The 15,399-nt window shown below is 52.3% G+C and overlaps 1 protein-coding gene across 2 annotated transcripts; it reads left to right on the top strand.

The window, feature by feature from the left end:
* The first annotated feature begins 53 nt into the window (after positions 1-53).
* On the top strand, positions 54-14,024 carry PIANP (PILR alpha associated neural protein). 2 transcript variants are annotated; one of them, XM_010717915.3, is made up of 6 exons: positions 54-5,552; positions 6,093-6,162; positions 6,268-6,833; positions 7,242-7,323; positions 7,456-7,683; positions 8,470-14,024. In XM_010717915.3, the coding sequence occupies exons 2-6, from the start codon at positions 6,146-6,148 to the stop codon at positions 8,489-8,491; spliced, it is 915 nt and encodes a 304-aa protein (XP_010716217.1). In that variant the 5' UTR covers positions 54-5,552; positions 6,093-6,145; the 3' UTR covers positions 8,492-14,024. The 2 variants fall into 2 exon arrangements, with proteins under 2 accessions (XP_010716217.1, XP_031411601.1); XM_031555741.1 differs by lacking the exon at positions 54-5,552 and having other exon boundaries at positions 5,610-6,162.
* The last annotated feature ends 1,375 nt before the right edge of the window (positions 14,025-15,399 follow it).

Raw genomic sequence — 15,399 nt, 5'->3', positions numbered from 1 at the left:
TCGCTCCGGGCTCGGGCACGGCGTGGGGACGGGGCCGCAGGGCGAGGGGCGGGCGGTGTGCGCCCGTCCACGAATCCTCTCTCCCCGTCTCCTTCCCCGTGTCCTTTCTCCCTTCTTCTTTCCCCTCTCCCCATCGAGGTGCCCGTCCCCTCCCAGCCGGCTGTCTCCTTTCCCCGCCGCTCCTCCTTCTCCTCTCCGGGCTGGAGGTACTGATAGACCGGGAGGGAACGGGCACAGCCGCGGCGTTGCTGCCTCTCGCCCTCCAGCACCGGGCTCCATCACAGACCTGTTGTTCTGGAGCACCGGAGCCTGCGCTGAGCCAGACGACTTCAGCCTAATTGGCGCAGCTGGAGAGAAGAAACAGAGAGATCAATCCCTCCTCCTGCACGGCCAGGGGTGCATCGTGCCACAGAGAGCGACTTGGATGGGGAGACGGCACCTGGAGCACTCGGATGCCCGAGAACAGTAGGAAGCTGGGAGGCAGAAGATTGGCAGACTCATGACATGTATTGCAGGCAGGCACTAGATGGCAGGGGACCGGCATCCTAGAGTGCTGGCTGGAATGGGGCCATGCTCACAGTTCCCAAATGCAGGAAGACTTGAGCTCAGAGGACCGCTTGTCAGGGATATCCGTAGTGAATCCTGTTCCCTAGATACCGAGGTTTCCAAATGCACGGGCACCATCACTCTCCATCCCTGGATTGTGCCCTAGCCCAGCATTTCCATGCCCAGCCCATGGGTGCTTGCCCTGGCACCAGCAGTGGTATGCCCGCCAGCTGGCACTGAGTCCTGCAGGACCTGCACTGACACTGGGTGAGCCCACAGGCCCCTCTGTGAGGCTGGCTGCACCATGGCACTACCACCAACATATACCCTGTCAAGAAGCAGGCAGAGCAGCCTGACATGAGCCACCACATTCAGAATGCCAGCCCCGAGGTCAACTTGCTCCGTGAGCCATCATTCCCACAAGCACACAGGAACTCCCTCCCCAGATGGGCTCAGCTTCTCCCATGGCCTCACACCTCCAGCGGTCTGAGCTCCTTCAAGTGCAGCGATTGCCTCCTTAGGGCAGCTGACTTGGAATCCTTCCCTTTCCCCGTTCCCTCCCAAAAGGATGCAGAATCCCTTCTCACCAGCACTGAGACTCATGGTTGATGCTACCAAAATGATTGCAGCTCTGCATCTTGGATCACAAGCTCCAGGATGCTCACAGCCTCCACGAAAAATGTAGATGCAGGATGCTCAGGGCACAAGTGGTGTTGCAGCATCTCACTGCCAAGTGTCCCAACTCTCTCCGCTCAGTGCCCAGAGGAAGCTACTGGGCTCCACAGTCCCAGAGTGCCATTACCTATCAGTAGTTATGACCATAGTCCTGGGTGCTGGCTGGGAGTTACAAATGCCAGCCAGCGTTCTGCCTCCGTGAGCAAGGCTGGGTCCCCTTCAGGTTTGTTTTGATTTTTTATTACCGTTCTGAGTGGGATCGTTGCTGTGGGGGAGCCAGGCAGAGAGAGGATTTGCATGAAGCTCTCAGTGCTGCAGGGTTGCTAATGGCGAGTGCTATTTCAGCTGGTAGCAAGTTTCATAATCTTGGCCCAGCTCCGGTGGATGTTCTGTTCCTCAGGGTCGTAAGCCTCTTTCCCCTTCTCCTATCCCTCCCCCGCTCCCCAAAGTGGTCGGCAATTTTGTTGTTCCACTGAAATATATCTGTCACGTGAGGTCATCGCTGCATAAGTAGAGGTGATTGATTGCTTAGGTTGCAGGGCCCCATCCCATGTTGGGCTTTGAATACCAGCTTGGAGACCTTAACCAGACCCAGTTCTCGCAGGAGAGCGGTGTGGAGAAGCACGGTGATGCATTCCCGACAGATTGAGTGGCTGAGCAAACAGACTGCTGCATTTGGAACTAGCTGGAGCGCTTGGAGAGCAGACAGCTCCATTCCTAGAGCACAGTAGCACAGCAGTCGAGCCCGAGATGCTACAAAAATACAGATAGATCATCGTCTGCCAGCCGAGCCAGGCAGGAGTGGGCGCAGCTCCCTTCCCATCCCCAGATGGAGGAGGCTGCCCGCTTGTCACCAGCATGTCCTGCGTGTGCTCGGCCTCACCCAACATCCCCGGTCAGAGTCAATCTCTGCTCGGCACCAAGAGCTGCGAGATTCTCAGATTTTAGGGCCAGGGGACCATTTTGATCATTCAGTCTGATCTACAGTGCTGCACAGGCCAGAGAATTTCACCAATTTCATTTCCTGTGTCAAGCCCACAGCCTCTGGTAGAACTAGAGCACCTCTTTGAGAAATACATGTAAATGCTTCAGGCAGCAGGGAATTCACCAACTCTCAGGCAAACCATTCTAGTATGTGGCCCTCTTTATTATTAGTATTGTTCCTCATATGAATTTGTCAAATTTCAGTATTTTGTAGCAGAAGGTTACAGATTGCATTTGATGTGAGCGAGCTACAGTACGGGTATTGATGCACGTGGCTGGCACCTCCACTCTTCTGTTCCAGTGAGAGCTTTTATATTTGAATAGGATTTCTCCTTGGGACTACTGCATATCAGAGTTCTGGACATGGAGGAGTTGCCCATAGCAAATCTCAGGGCTTCACCCAAGCACGATGGCATCTGGACTCCAGAGCTCAGGAGTCATATCTGCGGTTCAACCTGTGCTCCCTGCTCAGAGCTGGCATGCAGCAGGTTGCACACCCAGGCACAAGTTAAGGTGCACATTCCCAGCTCCCTTGGTGAGCTCCCATGTGTGCTTTGGGGCAGGGCTGCTGAGATCTGCTCTCACATCCCAGCTGCAGTGGTTGTGGGCTGCAGGAGATTTACAGAGGGAAGACACTTGGCTGTGTCACTGGCTTAGGGGAGCAGCAGCATGATTTGGGCTTCCATTCTGCAAATTCACTCAGAGCAACTCCTAAAAGATTGGCTCCAGATTTACAGTCTGACCCCGTAGTGGGGTCTGTACGCAATAGCAACGAGCAATGTAATTCTTACTCCTCACTTCCAAGCACCGAGATTCACAAACTGAGCTCAGTGAAGTGCCTTGGGGAAATAGCTTTGTCATTCACACTCTGTCATCTGTGCATAACAGGACACTAGAACATGGTGATGAAGGCCCTGTACCTAGAGTGAAAGCACACAGGTCCATCTCTCCACCCTGGAAGCAGCCCTGTCCATTTTTATCACAATTAGACCTGGGAGACAGCTGAATGCAGGAACTATGCCAGGTGGTACTGGTGCAAAAACCCAGTCTCCCTGGCAAACAACAGCCACCTGAATGGTGTGAGGTGCAAAGACACTGGGATTTGTATCTCCAGGCAGGAAGAGCATTCAAGCTCCCTCCTTCTCCCCAAAGATCTGCTATTCCTTTCAGCAGCGGGATAGAAACTGAGTCAAGGGCATTTGCTGTGCTTGCCCTGAAGCATGGCAGTGTCTGTCCTCTGGACACAACTCCCCCTGTCAGCAGCTCAACGCAGAATGCCCTAGACATGCTTTATCTGCTGCTGTGCAGGTACACTGCAGGGAGATCCATGCCCTGCTCTCAGCACCAGAGCTGAGTGCATAGGAGAGTCCAGCCCTTGCTGGCTGGTATTTCAGCATGAATTCCTTCCCCTTTGCTCTCATGTTGGAGAAATGCTGGTGCTCCTTCATCAAACATGCCTGCTGTGCTCGTGCCAGGACACACACTTAAGTCTCTGGCCTCAATATCAGGAACAAAACAGAATGCACTGACTGGCAGCAACTGACATTGTCTCAGTCTTGCACTCCTCTGGAGCTGCCTTTGGGGTAGGTCATAAGAAGTCACTTGCTTTTCACTGTCTGCGGCAGGATCTGTGCACAAAAGTGCCTTAGATCTGAGCCTTGCACCCGGTTTCCAGCTGTCACCATCACAGCAGTATGTGCAGGTCTCGCTCCCTGCCCTCAGGTCTGGTTACAGCCACAGCCTGCTTCCTAGGGCTGAAATTTAGGTTTCCAGGTGCAAAAGCAAGAACAGTTTGGGTCTGTAGGGTACAATAGGGATCCCTATTTCCAGGCTTTAGATCCGGGGAATGCTTGGTGCTTTTGCTGGAGTTCACTGATACAGGCAGTGCAGAGAGGTCTCTACTGCAAGACTGGAGCAGGATGACTCGTGCCATTGAGCAAACAGAGCATGGTGAGTGGGGGGGAATGCAGGCCAGCGCTGTGCCCCATATCCTGCCATAGCTCTCCCAAGAGGAATGCTGGCACTTAGGTGTGTCCCCCTAATATAACACTCTGCCCTGTGGGACTAGCATGGATGTTCACCTCCAGCTGGAGAGAATTTCCACATCTGCAGTGGCACTACCCATATTCACATCTTCGGCCTGATGTCATTGCTGTGACTGGCAATTCCATGCTGAATATGGCTTTTCACCCAGAGGGAACAGCTGTCTGTTCCCAGCTGTGGCATCCTGAAGGCAGCCCAGTGGTTTGCATGCACCCTGGCCTGAAGACTCACACAGAGAGAGATTCCTGACATTTGAAATTCCCTCCCTTTCCCAAGTCCAAAGGACTGTCTCAGATTTCCTTGCCAGACATGATCCTCCACAGCATCATGATCATCATCCAGATGGCCAAGATCTTGCTAGCATGAGGGAGTCTCTAGCTTTGGAAGAAACTTGCTCCATTCTGCTGCTTCTCTGCAGAGCTGCATTTTAACGAGCCCCTTCGAAGGCTTAGAGGTTCAGGAGCAAAGTACAAAGAAACGCTGAGAATAGCTGCTCTTTTGTCCTCATCTTCATCTCTGGATCTCTCTAGAGACAGATCTTGCCCCGGAGGGAAGGGCAGGGCACATTAGCCGACAATTCCTTTTTCCTGTGAACTTTGTTTAAATATTTAACAGAAGGAAACTAAAAATATCCCGGGTTAATGCAGCGGGAACTAGACAGCTGCTCTCTTCTTAGGTGCTCTTCCTCCCAGCCCCTCTTTTCAGGCACACACAATGTGGGGTTAGAGCCCCCAGCCCAGCGAGGAAGGCTGCAGGAGGAAGGCTTCCAGCTCAGGAGGGGCTGCGGTGCAGGGCTGCCAAGGACCAAGAAGGGAGACGGCCGCGGCTCCCTGGGAGCTGCAAGGTGCAGTGCGGCGGGCGCAGGACTGGAGATGCTCAGCCTCCACGATGACTCCCTCCTGAGTTCCCATGGCCAAGCGCTCTCTTTTCTCCATCCCAGAGCCGCAGGAGGGCACAAACGGGGGTTGTCAGTGCTCGTGCTTCCCCCTTCACAATGAAGGGACAAGCTGAATGTCGTGAATGATTTTTCCTGCACGAAGTCTGTGCTGCGGAGTGAATCCCGGGTCAGGTACATAACAGCTCACTGGGGAAGGGCCGGCGCTGCGCCAGTCGCTGAAGGGAAGAGGCAAGCGGCATGAAGGGCAGGCGGCCGCGCTGCTGCCGGACTGGTGGCGAAACCCAGCCAGGTGCTGTGCCCTGCCCTGCGCTGCCCCCAGCGGATGGGTGACCGGCAATGGGAGAGCTGGCGGAGGAAGGGAGGGGCGGTGAGGTGCCGAGGACGCTTGGACAAGGAGTGTAGAAAGGTAATTCCGTTTAGCTAAGAGGAAAGTAAATACTAAATATTTGATAGGCATATTTTTGCTCTTAAGTTCTTTACTAATGCTGGACTTTTCTCGCTGATTCACTCTCTCTTTCCCAATCTTCCTGGTTTATCACTTGTGCGCTTCCCCTCTCGCTCCCTCACCCCGGCACACAATGAAGAGGCTCCTTTTTAATAAATGGATTACATGCTCCACACTATAAATAAACACAAGAATTAAGATTCCAACTTGTTCTGGCGATAAGCAAACAAAAGCGCTGGAGCCCCCCCTTGGCCCTCAAACAGGAGTGTCTCCCGGGAGGCTACGCACGTGTCTCTCTACACGTGTGCTCAAGAGGCAGCTCACTGCTCCCCTGTGTGTGTTCTGTGGGTTGGGGAACAGCACTGCAATGGATATACCTGTATGCACTGCCATGCTGTGCCATGCTCTGCCCGTCAGGGCTGAGGGTTTGCACCAGTGCCGAGCAGACAGCGACAGCCACAAGGTGAGGGCGCAACTTAGCCTCTCTCTCTTGCCTTCCAGTGAGCAGCATGAGGCAGGACCTCGCCGTGTGACGAGGTGTTGCTGCATCTGCGATGGACCCCAGTGCCTGGTAGGTTCACAGCCCCTGTGGATGCAGGAAGGAGACAGGTGCATGTGCAGCGGGCCTTCCTAGCGTGAGAGACAACTGGATAACGTGTTCTTCCTCCTCCTGCAGCAAGATGCCTTTCCTGGTCTCCTCCATCCACTCCCTGCAGTTATGGCACTTCCTCCTCCTGGTTTCAGCCATTCCTCCACCTGCCGTCTGGTCTCTCCGCCCTCGTGGCCCCATGGCTGCCCGGCCTCTCTGTGCCCGTCGCAGCCCCTCAGCCCTCCGGCCCATATGCATCTGGGACAGGACCTCACTGCCGGAGTGGGATTCACGCCTTGCCACGCCACGCCAGCGGGTCCTGATCCCCCGAGGAGGGGACCAGCGCCATACCATGCGGCTGAGACGCCAAGCAGCAGGAGTCAGGCCTGCCACCCCCTCTGGTTTTGAGGATGGCATGCCCTCCTCCCAGTACCCCTGGGCCATAGTGTGGGGCCCCACAGTGTCAGATGAGGATGGAGGGGATGCCAACTCGGCCAACCCCGGCTTCCCACCACTGGGTTACACCTTTGTCTCACCACGCGGGATGGCGACGGCGCAGCCCAACTCCCACTCGCTGCTGCACAATGCGGGGCTCAATCTCCGTGAGACCCCGGCCACCCTGCGGCCCTTCCTGTTCGGGCCCCGGGGTGAAGGTAGGCTGCCTGTTGCTTCTCCCAGCCTTGTTCTTGCCTACAACTATAGAATCATAGGGTATCCCAAGTTGGAAGGGGCCCACAGACATCACCAAGTCCCACTCCTGGTCCCATGCAGGACCGTCCCAAAATTCAAACTATGAAAACGCTGTCCAAATACTCCTGGAACTCCAGCAGCCTGCGGCTGTTCCCATTTCCCTGAGGAGCCTGTTCCAGTGCCTGACCACTCTCTGGTGAAGAATCTTTTCCTAATGCCCAATCTGACCTACCCTGGTGCAACTCTGTGTTATTCCCTTAGGTCTTTCTGCAAAACCCATCAGTGCCCTAGCAGGAAGCCTGAATAAACTGCTACTTTGTGGGGGCTGATAGGGTGGCTGCCACACTGTCCTTGTCCCCTTTGCTTTGCAGGAGTAGACCCCCAACTGTACGTCACGATCACCATCTCTATCATCATTGTTCTGGTTGCCACTGGGATCATATTCAAGTTCTGGTAAGCGGTGCTTGGAATTCATGGATGTTGTTTCATGATGGTGCTCTGGGACTATGGACTTGGGTGCTGAAGAATGTACTGAACCCCTGGATGCAAGGGGCACTTATGGTCTTGCTGCTCTTCTCTCCCAAGCTGGGACCGTAATCAGAAGCGCCGGCGCCATTCTGGGCAGCAGAGCGGCGGGAGGCAGCAGGACAGCCAGCAGCCCCTCACAGACCTGTCCCCCACTGCCATCAGCATCCTGGGGCCCTACAGTGACTCCCTAGCACCCACCCCTGAAGTGGAGGAACCCAGGCAAGGGCAAGAGGGTGTGGAGAAACTGGGGGGCCATGGGAAAAGCACCGCCTTCCAGCTCAACCGGTGAGTCCAGCAGGGAGAGTGGGTGGCAGGCACAGAGAGCATGGCATTCTGGGGTGCATTAAAAAGAGCGTGTCCAGCAGGTCGAGGGAGGTGATCCTCCCCCTCTACTCTGCCCTGGTAAGGCCTCATCTGGAGTACTGTGTCCAGTTCTGGGCTCCCCAGTACAAAAAAGACAGGGATCTTTTGGAAAGAGTCCAGCGGAGGGCCACAAAGATGGTGAAGGGCCTGGAGCATTTCCCCTATGAAGAAAGGCTAAGTGAACTGGATCTGTTTAGCCTTGAGAAAAGACGATTGAGAGGGGACCTGATCCAGGTTTATAAATATCTGAGGTGTGGCGGCCATAGTGGTGAGGCCAGTCTCTTTTCAGTGGTACGTGGAGACAGGACGAGGGGAAACGGACATAAGCTGCAGCATAGGAAGTTTCGCACGAATGTGCATAAGAACTTCTTCACGGTGAGGGTGACGGAGCACTGGAACAGGCTGCCCAGGGAGGTTGTGGAGTCTCCTTCTCTGGAGATATTCAAGTCTCACCTGGACGCCTACCTGTGCGAACTGGTGTAGGGAACCTGCTTTGGCAGGGGGGTTGGTCTCGATGATCTCTAGAGGTCCCTTCCAACCACTACAATTCTGCAATTCTGTGATTCTGTGATAAGGTTGAGGATGAGCAGGGTAGTTAGACCCTCCGAGGAGAGCCCTTACGAGAAAAGAGCACTGACTGGTTAGTGGGGCTCCAGGGCAGTTCAAGTGCCCACCTCTAATTCTTTTCCAATTCCCTTTTCCCCCCAGAATTCCACTGGTGAACCTGTGATGCAGATGGGAGAAGCAGAGCTGGCTCCCCGACCATCCTGCCACAGCGGGGAGCCCACGCTTCTGCCACCTCTGCTACCCCAGGAAAAAACAATCTCCTTGTGCCACGGCCCGCTGCCACAGTTGTTAACTAACTCCACCAGGATGTGCCTGGACAAATGGACGAGCTGGGTCTTGCTAGCATCCTGTGGGGGAAGGTTGGGGGCTTCCGTGCAGGACGGGATGTGGAGTGAGCGGGACGTGGGAGGGGAGGCAGCTGTTGGTTTTGTGAAGTCATAGCCTGCCCTGCCTCTCTCCTCGCACACACACACGCACTCTCTGACCTCTGCGACTCTCCCACCAGTGCATGCCTGACAAAGGGGTAGATGAGGTGGAAAGGCATTCCCCTGTCCCCATGGGTTCAAGCCCCTCTGTGTATCCCTTCCTGTGTCGTGTGCTTTGATGTGAACGTCTGGAGTTCAGTGGCTGCAGCTTCACCTCTGGGCTGGGGATCAGGTGGTGGCAGATCCTCCTGTTCCCAAGGCCTTGGCTTTCCTGAGGGCCCCAAGGCAAATCTTGGGAAGAAGAGGCTCACACAGCACCTGTCCCTCTCAGCTATCCATTTCCTGAAGGAAGCATTACCCTACCTTTGATATTCACATCTTCCCATTTTCTTTTTGCCTAACACTCCTCTGTTTTCTGTCTTCAGCTTGTATCTTTCTTCATCTCTTAGTCCCCAGTGTTTCTATTTTTTTCTCTCAGTTCCTCCTCCCCTCTTCTCTTGCCAGTTAAGGTTGGAAAAAGTTCCGTTAGTTTTCCAAATGTTTAGATCCCTTGGAAGTCTCCTTGCTGCTCCATTCTGCCCCCTCAGTCTCCTTCATCAAGGTTTTATCTCTACTCTGTGGTGATGTTCATCAGAAAAATCAGAGTTGAAGCCTTCTGGGCATTTAGCAAGAGTCCTGTCCATTGACATCCTGCTGAAGCAGCGAAAGTGCAGCAAGCAGATACAGCTGCGTACGAGGAGTGTGAGCACTGGGCTGTGGTAGGGAATTGCTTTCTGACACTCATGCTGCAGGCAATGAGCAGCAGAGATGACTCTGTTTGCTTGGGATGGAAAAGAGGAATTTAGAGAGCTTTGGGGGTTGACATGCGCTATTGGGAGGTCTCTTTTGGAATGCCTTGTGATGAGAGAGCCCTGAGGCAATGCTCGCCAAGGGCATGAGAGAGGGGTACCTATGTGCCGCCAGACATGGGATGCCAACTTCCCTGAGCACACATTGTTAGCAACAGTTGTTGCCCTCCCATGGCTTTTGTGGATACCTTCAAATAAATTCACAGACCAACACAGCAGCCACTGAACTGCAGAATGATGCAAATTTGGGTAAGTTTGCCCCAAGAGCTGATGGACTGATGTGTCCAGAGACAGGAACTCAGCCACCATTTTAAGGCTGTAATGTACAGCACAAGGTCTCTGACAAAAAGTTATCTTTTATCTCTGAGAATAGGAAATGGCCTTTCCCCCTTTATCTCTGTAGTAAAAGCATATTCTTGACCGGACAAAGCACAGGGAGTTTTCTACAGGGTCTGGTTCTGCCCATTTACCCAGCTGAACGACTAGTGATCTCAGGTCCCACCTGACTCACTGTGAAAGACATTTAAATGAGAGGGCAACTTACAATAAGCTTCATGGAAAACAGTAGAGATTTGGAGAAAATGACAGGTCAAATAAAATTATCGGCTTATTAGAAGCACAGAATGGATGAAAGATGTAGGTGGAAAAGGACTCTGGAGGTCTCTAATCTAAGCACAGGCTGAGTCTCCACTCTCAGCAGTGGATATTACTGCTTCACTGTAAACCAATCTATTACTGAGCTTTTTCTTTACTGAGGCCCCTCTGGAGGCTTCAGTGGACATTTCAAGTTGCGGACAGACAAACAATGGAGCACATAGCTCTTCCTGCCTGCTGCCCCGCTCCCACAACCCCTGAGTGCTGGTCAAGGCTGTTCCCCCTTGCACTGGCATGAGCAGAGCTGGAGAAGGACATCTGCACGCAGCCTGCAATGGGCTGCATCAGTTATTCCTGGCAGTTTACAACATAATGCCTTCAACTTGTTTAAGTAATCTTCCAGACCAGGCTAATTAGATTGCTCTTTGATCAATAGCGCTCATTGAAACAAGGCCAGAGTTTAGACTTTACCACTTCAAGGGCTGTCCTTGGACTTTCCACATGCTGTGTTCGAGAGAAGCCCTCTGAGAAAGTGGCAAGGCACTGCAGAAGGGGTAGTGAAAACCTTTTCCAACACTTGCTGCAGGAAGGCCCTATGCTCTGCTGGCCATGCTTTGTAAACTCTGCAAACATCAGATTTCAGTGTTTTGTTTTGTTTTCCTATAATGTGTCTCTGTTCCTATTTAAAGTATCTCCAAGGAATGAAACCTTTCATGGACGTTGTGGTAAGATGGAAGCTGGGAAATGCTGTAGAGAAAGCTCTTACAATAACAGAAGCTTGGAAACGCTGAACATCTTTTCCAACACCAACTATTCTAGCCAAACATGTTTTTATCATGGTCATTCATTCACATGAAACAGGTCAAATATGGGAAAAACCTTCACTGACTTTCCAACATTCAAAACATTCAAAATGTGTTCGGACACATAAGCTTCTTCCAGTCAATAAATAATCTCATTGCATCTGTTTTCCCCATGGCTGGAGCCTTACAAACCACCTTCCCCCGTGCAGAATGTAGCCCTGCTGCCTCACTTGGTCCCAGGTAACATTCTGTGAGATGCGCGCACACATGGACCAGTTGACACCACAAAGCGTAAGGCCAGAGCAGAGGCCAGCACCCTTTCAGTCACAATCTGACAGGTTTTCCTGTCTTCCAGGTGACTGGAGGAAAAAGATCTGGTTAAATTTTGTCCAGTGGAAATTTCACAGAGAGAAATGTGCGTGGGGAAAACTACTGAAAAAGTTTGCTGATTTGGGCTGAGCCTGTCTGATATTTCTGGTCAATTAGATAGAAATGCTTGGGTGGGCTGGGCAGCTGCGTCCCTATAGAACTCCTCAAGGGACTTGCTTTTGCAAACAAAAGGCTTGTCTTCTTTCTGGGGTAAGGAGGAAAGGCTCAGGGCACAATCCTTCTCCTCTGCCCTGTGTTGTGTTGGAGCAAGACCCCAGCTCTCTTCACCCAACAGAGTGAGGTGACCACTAGGCCAAATCCTGCCTGAGCTTTCCCATCTGGTTGGTGATGACCGGTTGACAAGGGAACAGAGCTCAGCCATGTGCTTCCACAGCTCTCCTCCAGCGTGACTTACAGCAACACACCCAGCCCAGTGTCCCACAGCTTCCGAGAGGGCTATCTACCTCTTCCTCTGCGGCACCAAAGTGCCCTTGTAAATCTGGCCCTTCACACCCTTTCCTGCTAAGGAAAAATGCTTGGAAAGGAGCTGTTTGCTCACCTCCCACACATTCTCATATGAATACACGATCATCTTCAGATTGGTCTGAGTAAAACTGTGGTTTTGGCTTTTTGCTCTGAAAAACCACGCCCATGGCACAGCATTATAGTCAAGTCCTGCAAGCCCTGGGCCAAACTCCAGCTACCCAACCGTACCCCAGCTATGTCTCACTATATTCTAGCCCTACCTTGGCAAGACAATAGAGGGAGACCCTTCTTTCACCAGCTGCCAGCAATCTGTTCCTCCTTTCCTGTTGTTTTCCCCCTCCCACTGTTTCCCTGCTCCTGTCCTGTACCAGAGTCTCCCTCCAGGTTCTGCTCCCCTCCTGCTGTTTTGCTCTCCCACTCTGCTCTCATTCTCTCTCTGCCATTTGGTTTCATTCTGCTGCAGCTCCCACCCTCCCTTTGCTCTTCCTCCTGCTTTCCGCTTGGTCTCGCTCCCCCTCCTCTGCCCTTGTGTGCTGTGATATATATTTTTGTAGGATTTCTCTTCTTGTGGTGAAATACTCAATTCTTGTGGGATGTTAGTTTCAACATTTTTAAATAAACCTTTGCAAAATACTGCAAGCAGAGCTCTTGCTGCTGTGGAAGAGGCCGCAACAGAGATGTCAGTGGTGGGAGGAGAGGGACTTCACACCGGTGGAACTGGAGCTCAGGCATCTGCCGTCCTGTGCCCTCCTCCAGAAGCAAGAGTGACTTACTTCTGCATCCATCTCATTTGGCTTCCTCATGACCAAAAAGGTCTTCCAGCCTTCCTTCTAGCTTTCCCCAGGAGCTGACCTTGCTGCAGGAGGCTGTGGGGGCCCTGCACACCCACTTCTCAGCCCCGAGTGGCTGCTTTTGTGGCATAGCTGCTACCTCCCAGACACTTTCTGGGGCTGCTTGTCACACACGGGTTTGTGCTGAGAGCCAGGGTGGCAGTGAGAGGTGAGAGAAGCTGGAGAGACAGAGAGATGCAGGAGCAGAAGCCTCCCTCTCTCTGTTCCCCGCGGCTGCCTCCGCAATTTCTATTTACAGCCCTGCTGCCTCCCATCCTGGCCACAGTGCTGCTGCTGCTGTTGCTGGTTTCCAGGGCTGCACTGTAATTAAGCATCCTCGTCTCTGCAACTCCCCCACTTTGTGAGCTCCAATGCTGATCGGTGCTAGGGTGGGCAAGGAAGGGGTACTGGAGACTACAGCAGTGCCAGTGGCACCTCCAGAGGGCAACTGTGGCATCGTAGTACAGTGGAGAGGGCTGCCCCAGCTGGGCCTGTGGGAGGCTGATAGCACCTCTTTCTGTCACTGAGCTGAGGGGTGGGAGGAGGCTGTCCCTTAGCCCTGCTGCTTTTGGTGACTGATTACTGGTTCTGGAGACCAATCCGCTCTCACCCGCTGTGTATGGAGACCATGGGGCTGGGAAGGTTGAAGAAATGTTGCTGGAGAGGTGGCAGATTCTCACTATGCTGACATTACAGACTCACATGCTCATTGGTGCAGTGAAATGGCTTACACAAACCTTGGCTGCTTCCAGTCAGAGCTTCAGCCCTTCCTGTTAGCTCCTCTGTCAGCAGATGCTTTTTTCCCAATGCCCTCTCTGCAGAGGCTGCAGGTGTTTAGTGGGAGCTTCCCCTTTCTTCACTAGGAGTAGCTCCAGGACCTGACCCATTTTTGGCTGGTTTCTTAGAGCACTGACTCCTCAGTCTGGTCCCGTCTCACTACCATTTTCCACTGTGTGATTTTTGCCCACTTCTCACTCTGAATTCCCATCCCCTCAGCCTGCTCCCAGCTCTGCCTCCTCCCCTTGCATACCCATTCTTGTTGCTCACTTTTAGGGGGCTGGAAAGGGGAGTTGCATGCTAAACAAAGGGCAGTGGAGACTTAAGGAAGGGATATGTTTGATCAAATAAATCACAGAAGAACACCTAAAAACTGCTCAATTACATCAAGACACATGAAAAGCCCCTCAGGAAGAGGTCAAAAACCAAGCACAAGGTATTGCTGACCACTGTGATTTCTTGGGAAAGAGAGTACTGCAGAAATACATTATGAAAACAGCTCCCAAAGCTGGGATTCCCTCCAGCTGAATGCCTTCAATAACCTGCAATAAATTCTCCCATAATGTAAAAAATAAAAGAAATAAAATTCAGGTAAAAGTCTGCTGGTGGTGCCTGTCCATGCTAGGGTTTTGGCAGTTAGCTAGAGCACTCGCTTGCTTCCTCTGCTCAAGGGATATTTCCTCAGCTGGGGTTGGGAGTTAGGCCTGCATGTGCCCTGCATTGCTCATCCCTATGGGGCTGTCATGCTGCTTTCCACTTAGTGTGCCCTCATAGAGTGCCCTTGAGACAGCAGGCCCAGCACTACGGGCATGTAAGCAGTGGAGGGAAAGCACCTGTGGAATTTTGGGCATCCCTATGCTTCACAAGCCAGTGGTATGGACTGGGAATGGTGGCAAAAGGCATGACCAGCTTAAGTCAGAGGTATCTCTATGCCATGCTAAAGGGATGCAGCTGTGCAGATGGCAATTTAATAGGGAATAATGCACAACTTAAAATTGCCTTGAAGAATCACCCTGAAACAAGAGACCACACATTTCAGTGTCATGTAAAGGAGCTGAGTAGTTCCTTTGGTTTACTCCTGCTTTGATCCTCAGAGGCAGAATTGAATCTTTATTGAAGGCTGCTCTGTCTCCCAGTGCACATTGCACTTGGTGAATAATAGACCATTCAGTGACGCATTCCACATTGATCCAAAGCCCAGCTTTCTCAGGAAGTGACCAGAATGCAAGCAAAACCATCTTCAACTTCAGATCAATCCCCACAAGGGATTTGGCAGGGTGATAAACGACAGTCTCTGCTCTGGGGACTTGTCCTGCATCCCTGTCAGAGCTCTGGTGGCAAGAGAGCAGTCACTGCAGGGCAGCCAGCCTAGCTTCAAGCCCAGACTTCGTCAGTGGCTGGATGTAGTGTGGGGATTCATATAACAAGCAAACAAACAAGTCTGGGGTGACTTGTTTTCTGAATGTCAGAGGACCATAGCATGATGCCTACTGCTCACAGTTGCACTGCAGCCTGGCTGAAGGACAAATTTCCCCAGAGAATGCCTGGACAGGCAACCATGATTCTTTCAGGTATCATCTGAGCCTCCAAAAAGTGACCAAGAAAGTAGGAGCTTTCTGAGCCCTTCCTAAACCAAGAGATGTGGTGAGTGTCCTCTGCAAGTGTCTGCTAGTGTCTAGTCAGCTTAGTGCAGCAGATGCAGCTTTGGTTTAAAGTATTTATTAACCAAACCTTGCATGCAATAGCTAAACACATCTATAGTGGAGACTTGTACTAGTGCCATTAGATTGATTCAGAACCATTTGGTGACACCAGGATGAGTTAGCTGAGCCTGAAATGGTTTCCTTTTCATGTCTTTTTGCTTTATAGATTCCTTTCATGAGTGACATACTACATGTGAGTGAACATCATACTGATGCAGTCCAAGGTTCTGCCTAGC

Source organism: Meleagris gallopavo, chromosome 1, assembly GCF_000146605.3.
Source record: "Meleagris gallopavo isolate NT-WF06-2002-E0010 breed Aviagen turkey brand Nicholas breeding stock chromosome 1, Turkey_5.1, whole genome shotgun sequence".
Lineage (NCBI taxonomy): Eukaryota > Metazoa > Chordata > Aves > Galliformes > Phasianidae > Meleagris > Meleagris gallopavo.
This window is presented reverse-complemented; position numbering and strand designations above follow the sequence as displayed.

What these genes read in the sequence shown, in the direction of transcription:
- PIANP (XM_010717915.3), top strand. An exon ending in GTTCGGGCCCCGGGGTGAAG is followed by an intron (nt 6,834 to 7,241) that starts GTAGGCTGCCTG and finishes TTTGCTTTGCAG; the next exon opens with GAGTAGACCCCCAACTGTAC. An exon ending in GGGATCATATTCAAGTTCTG is followed by an intron (nt 7,324 to 7,455) that starts GTAAGCGGTGCT and finishes TTCTCTCCCAAG; the next exon opens with CTGGGACCGTAATCAGAAGC.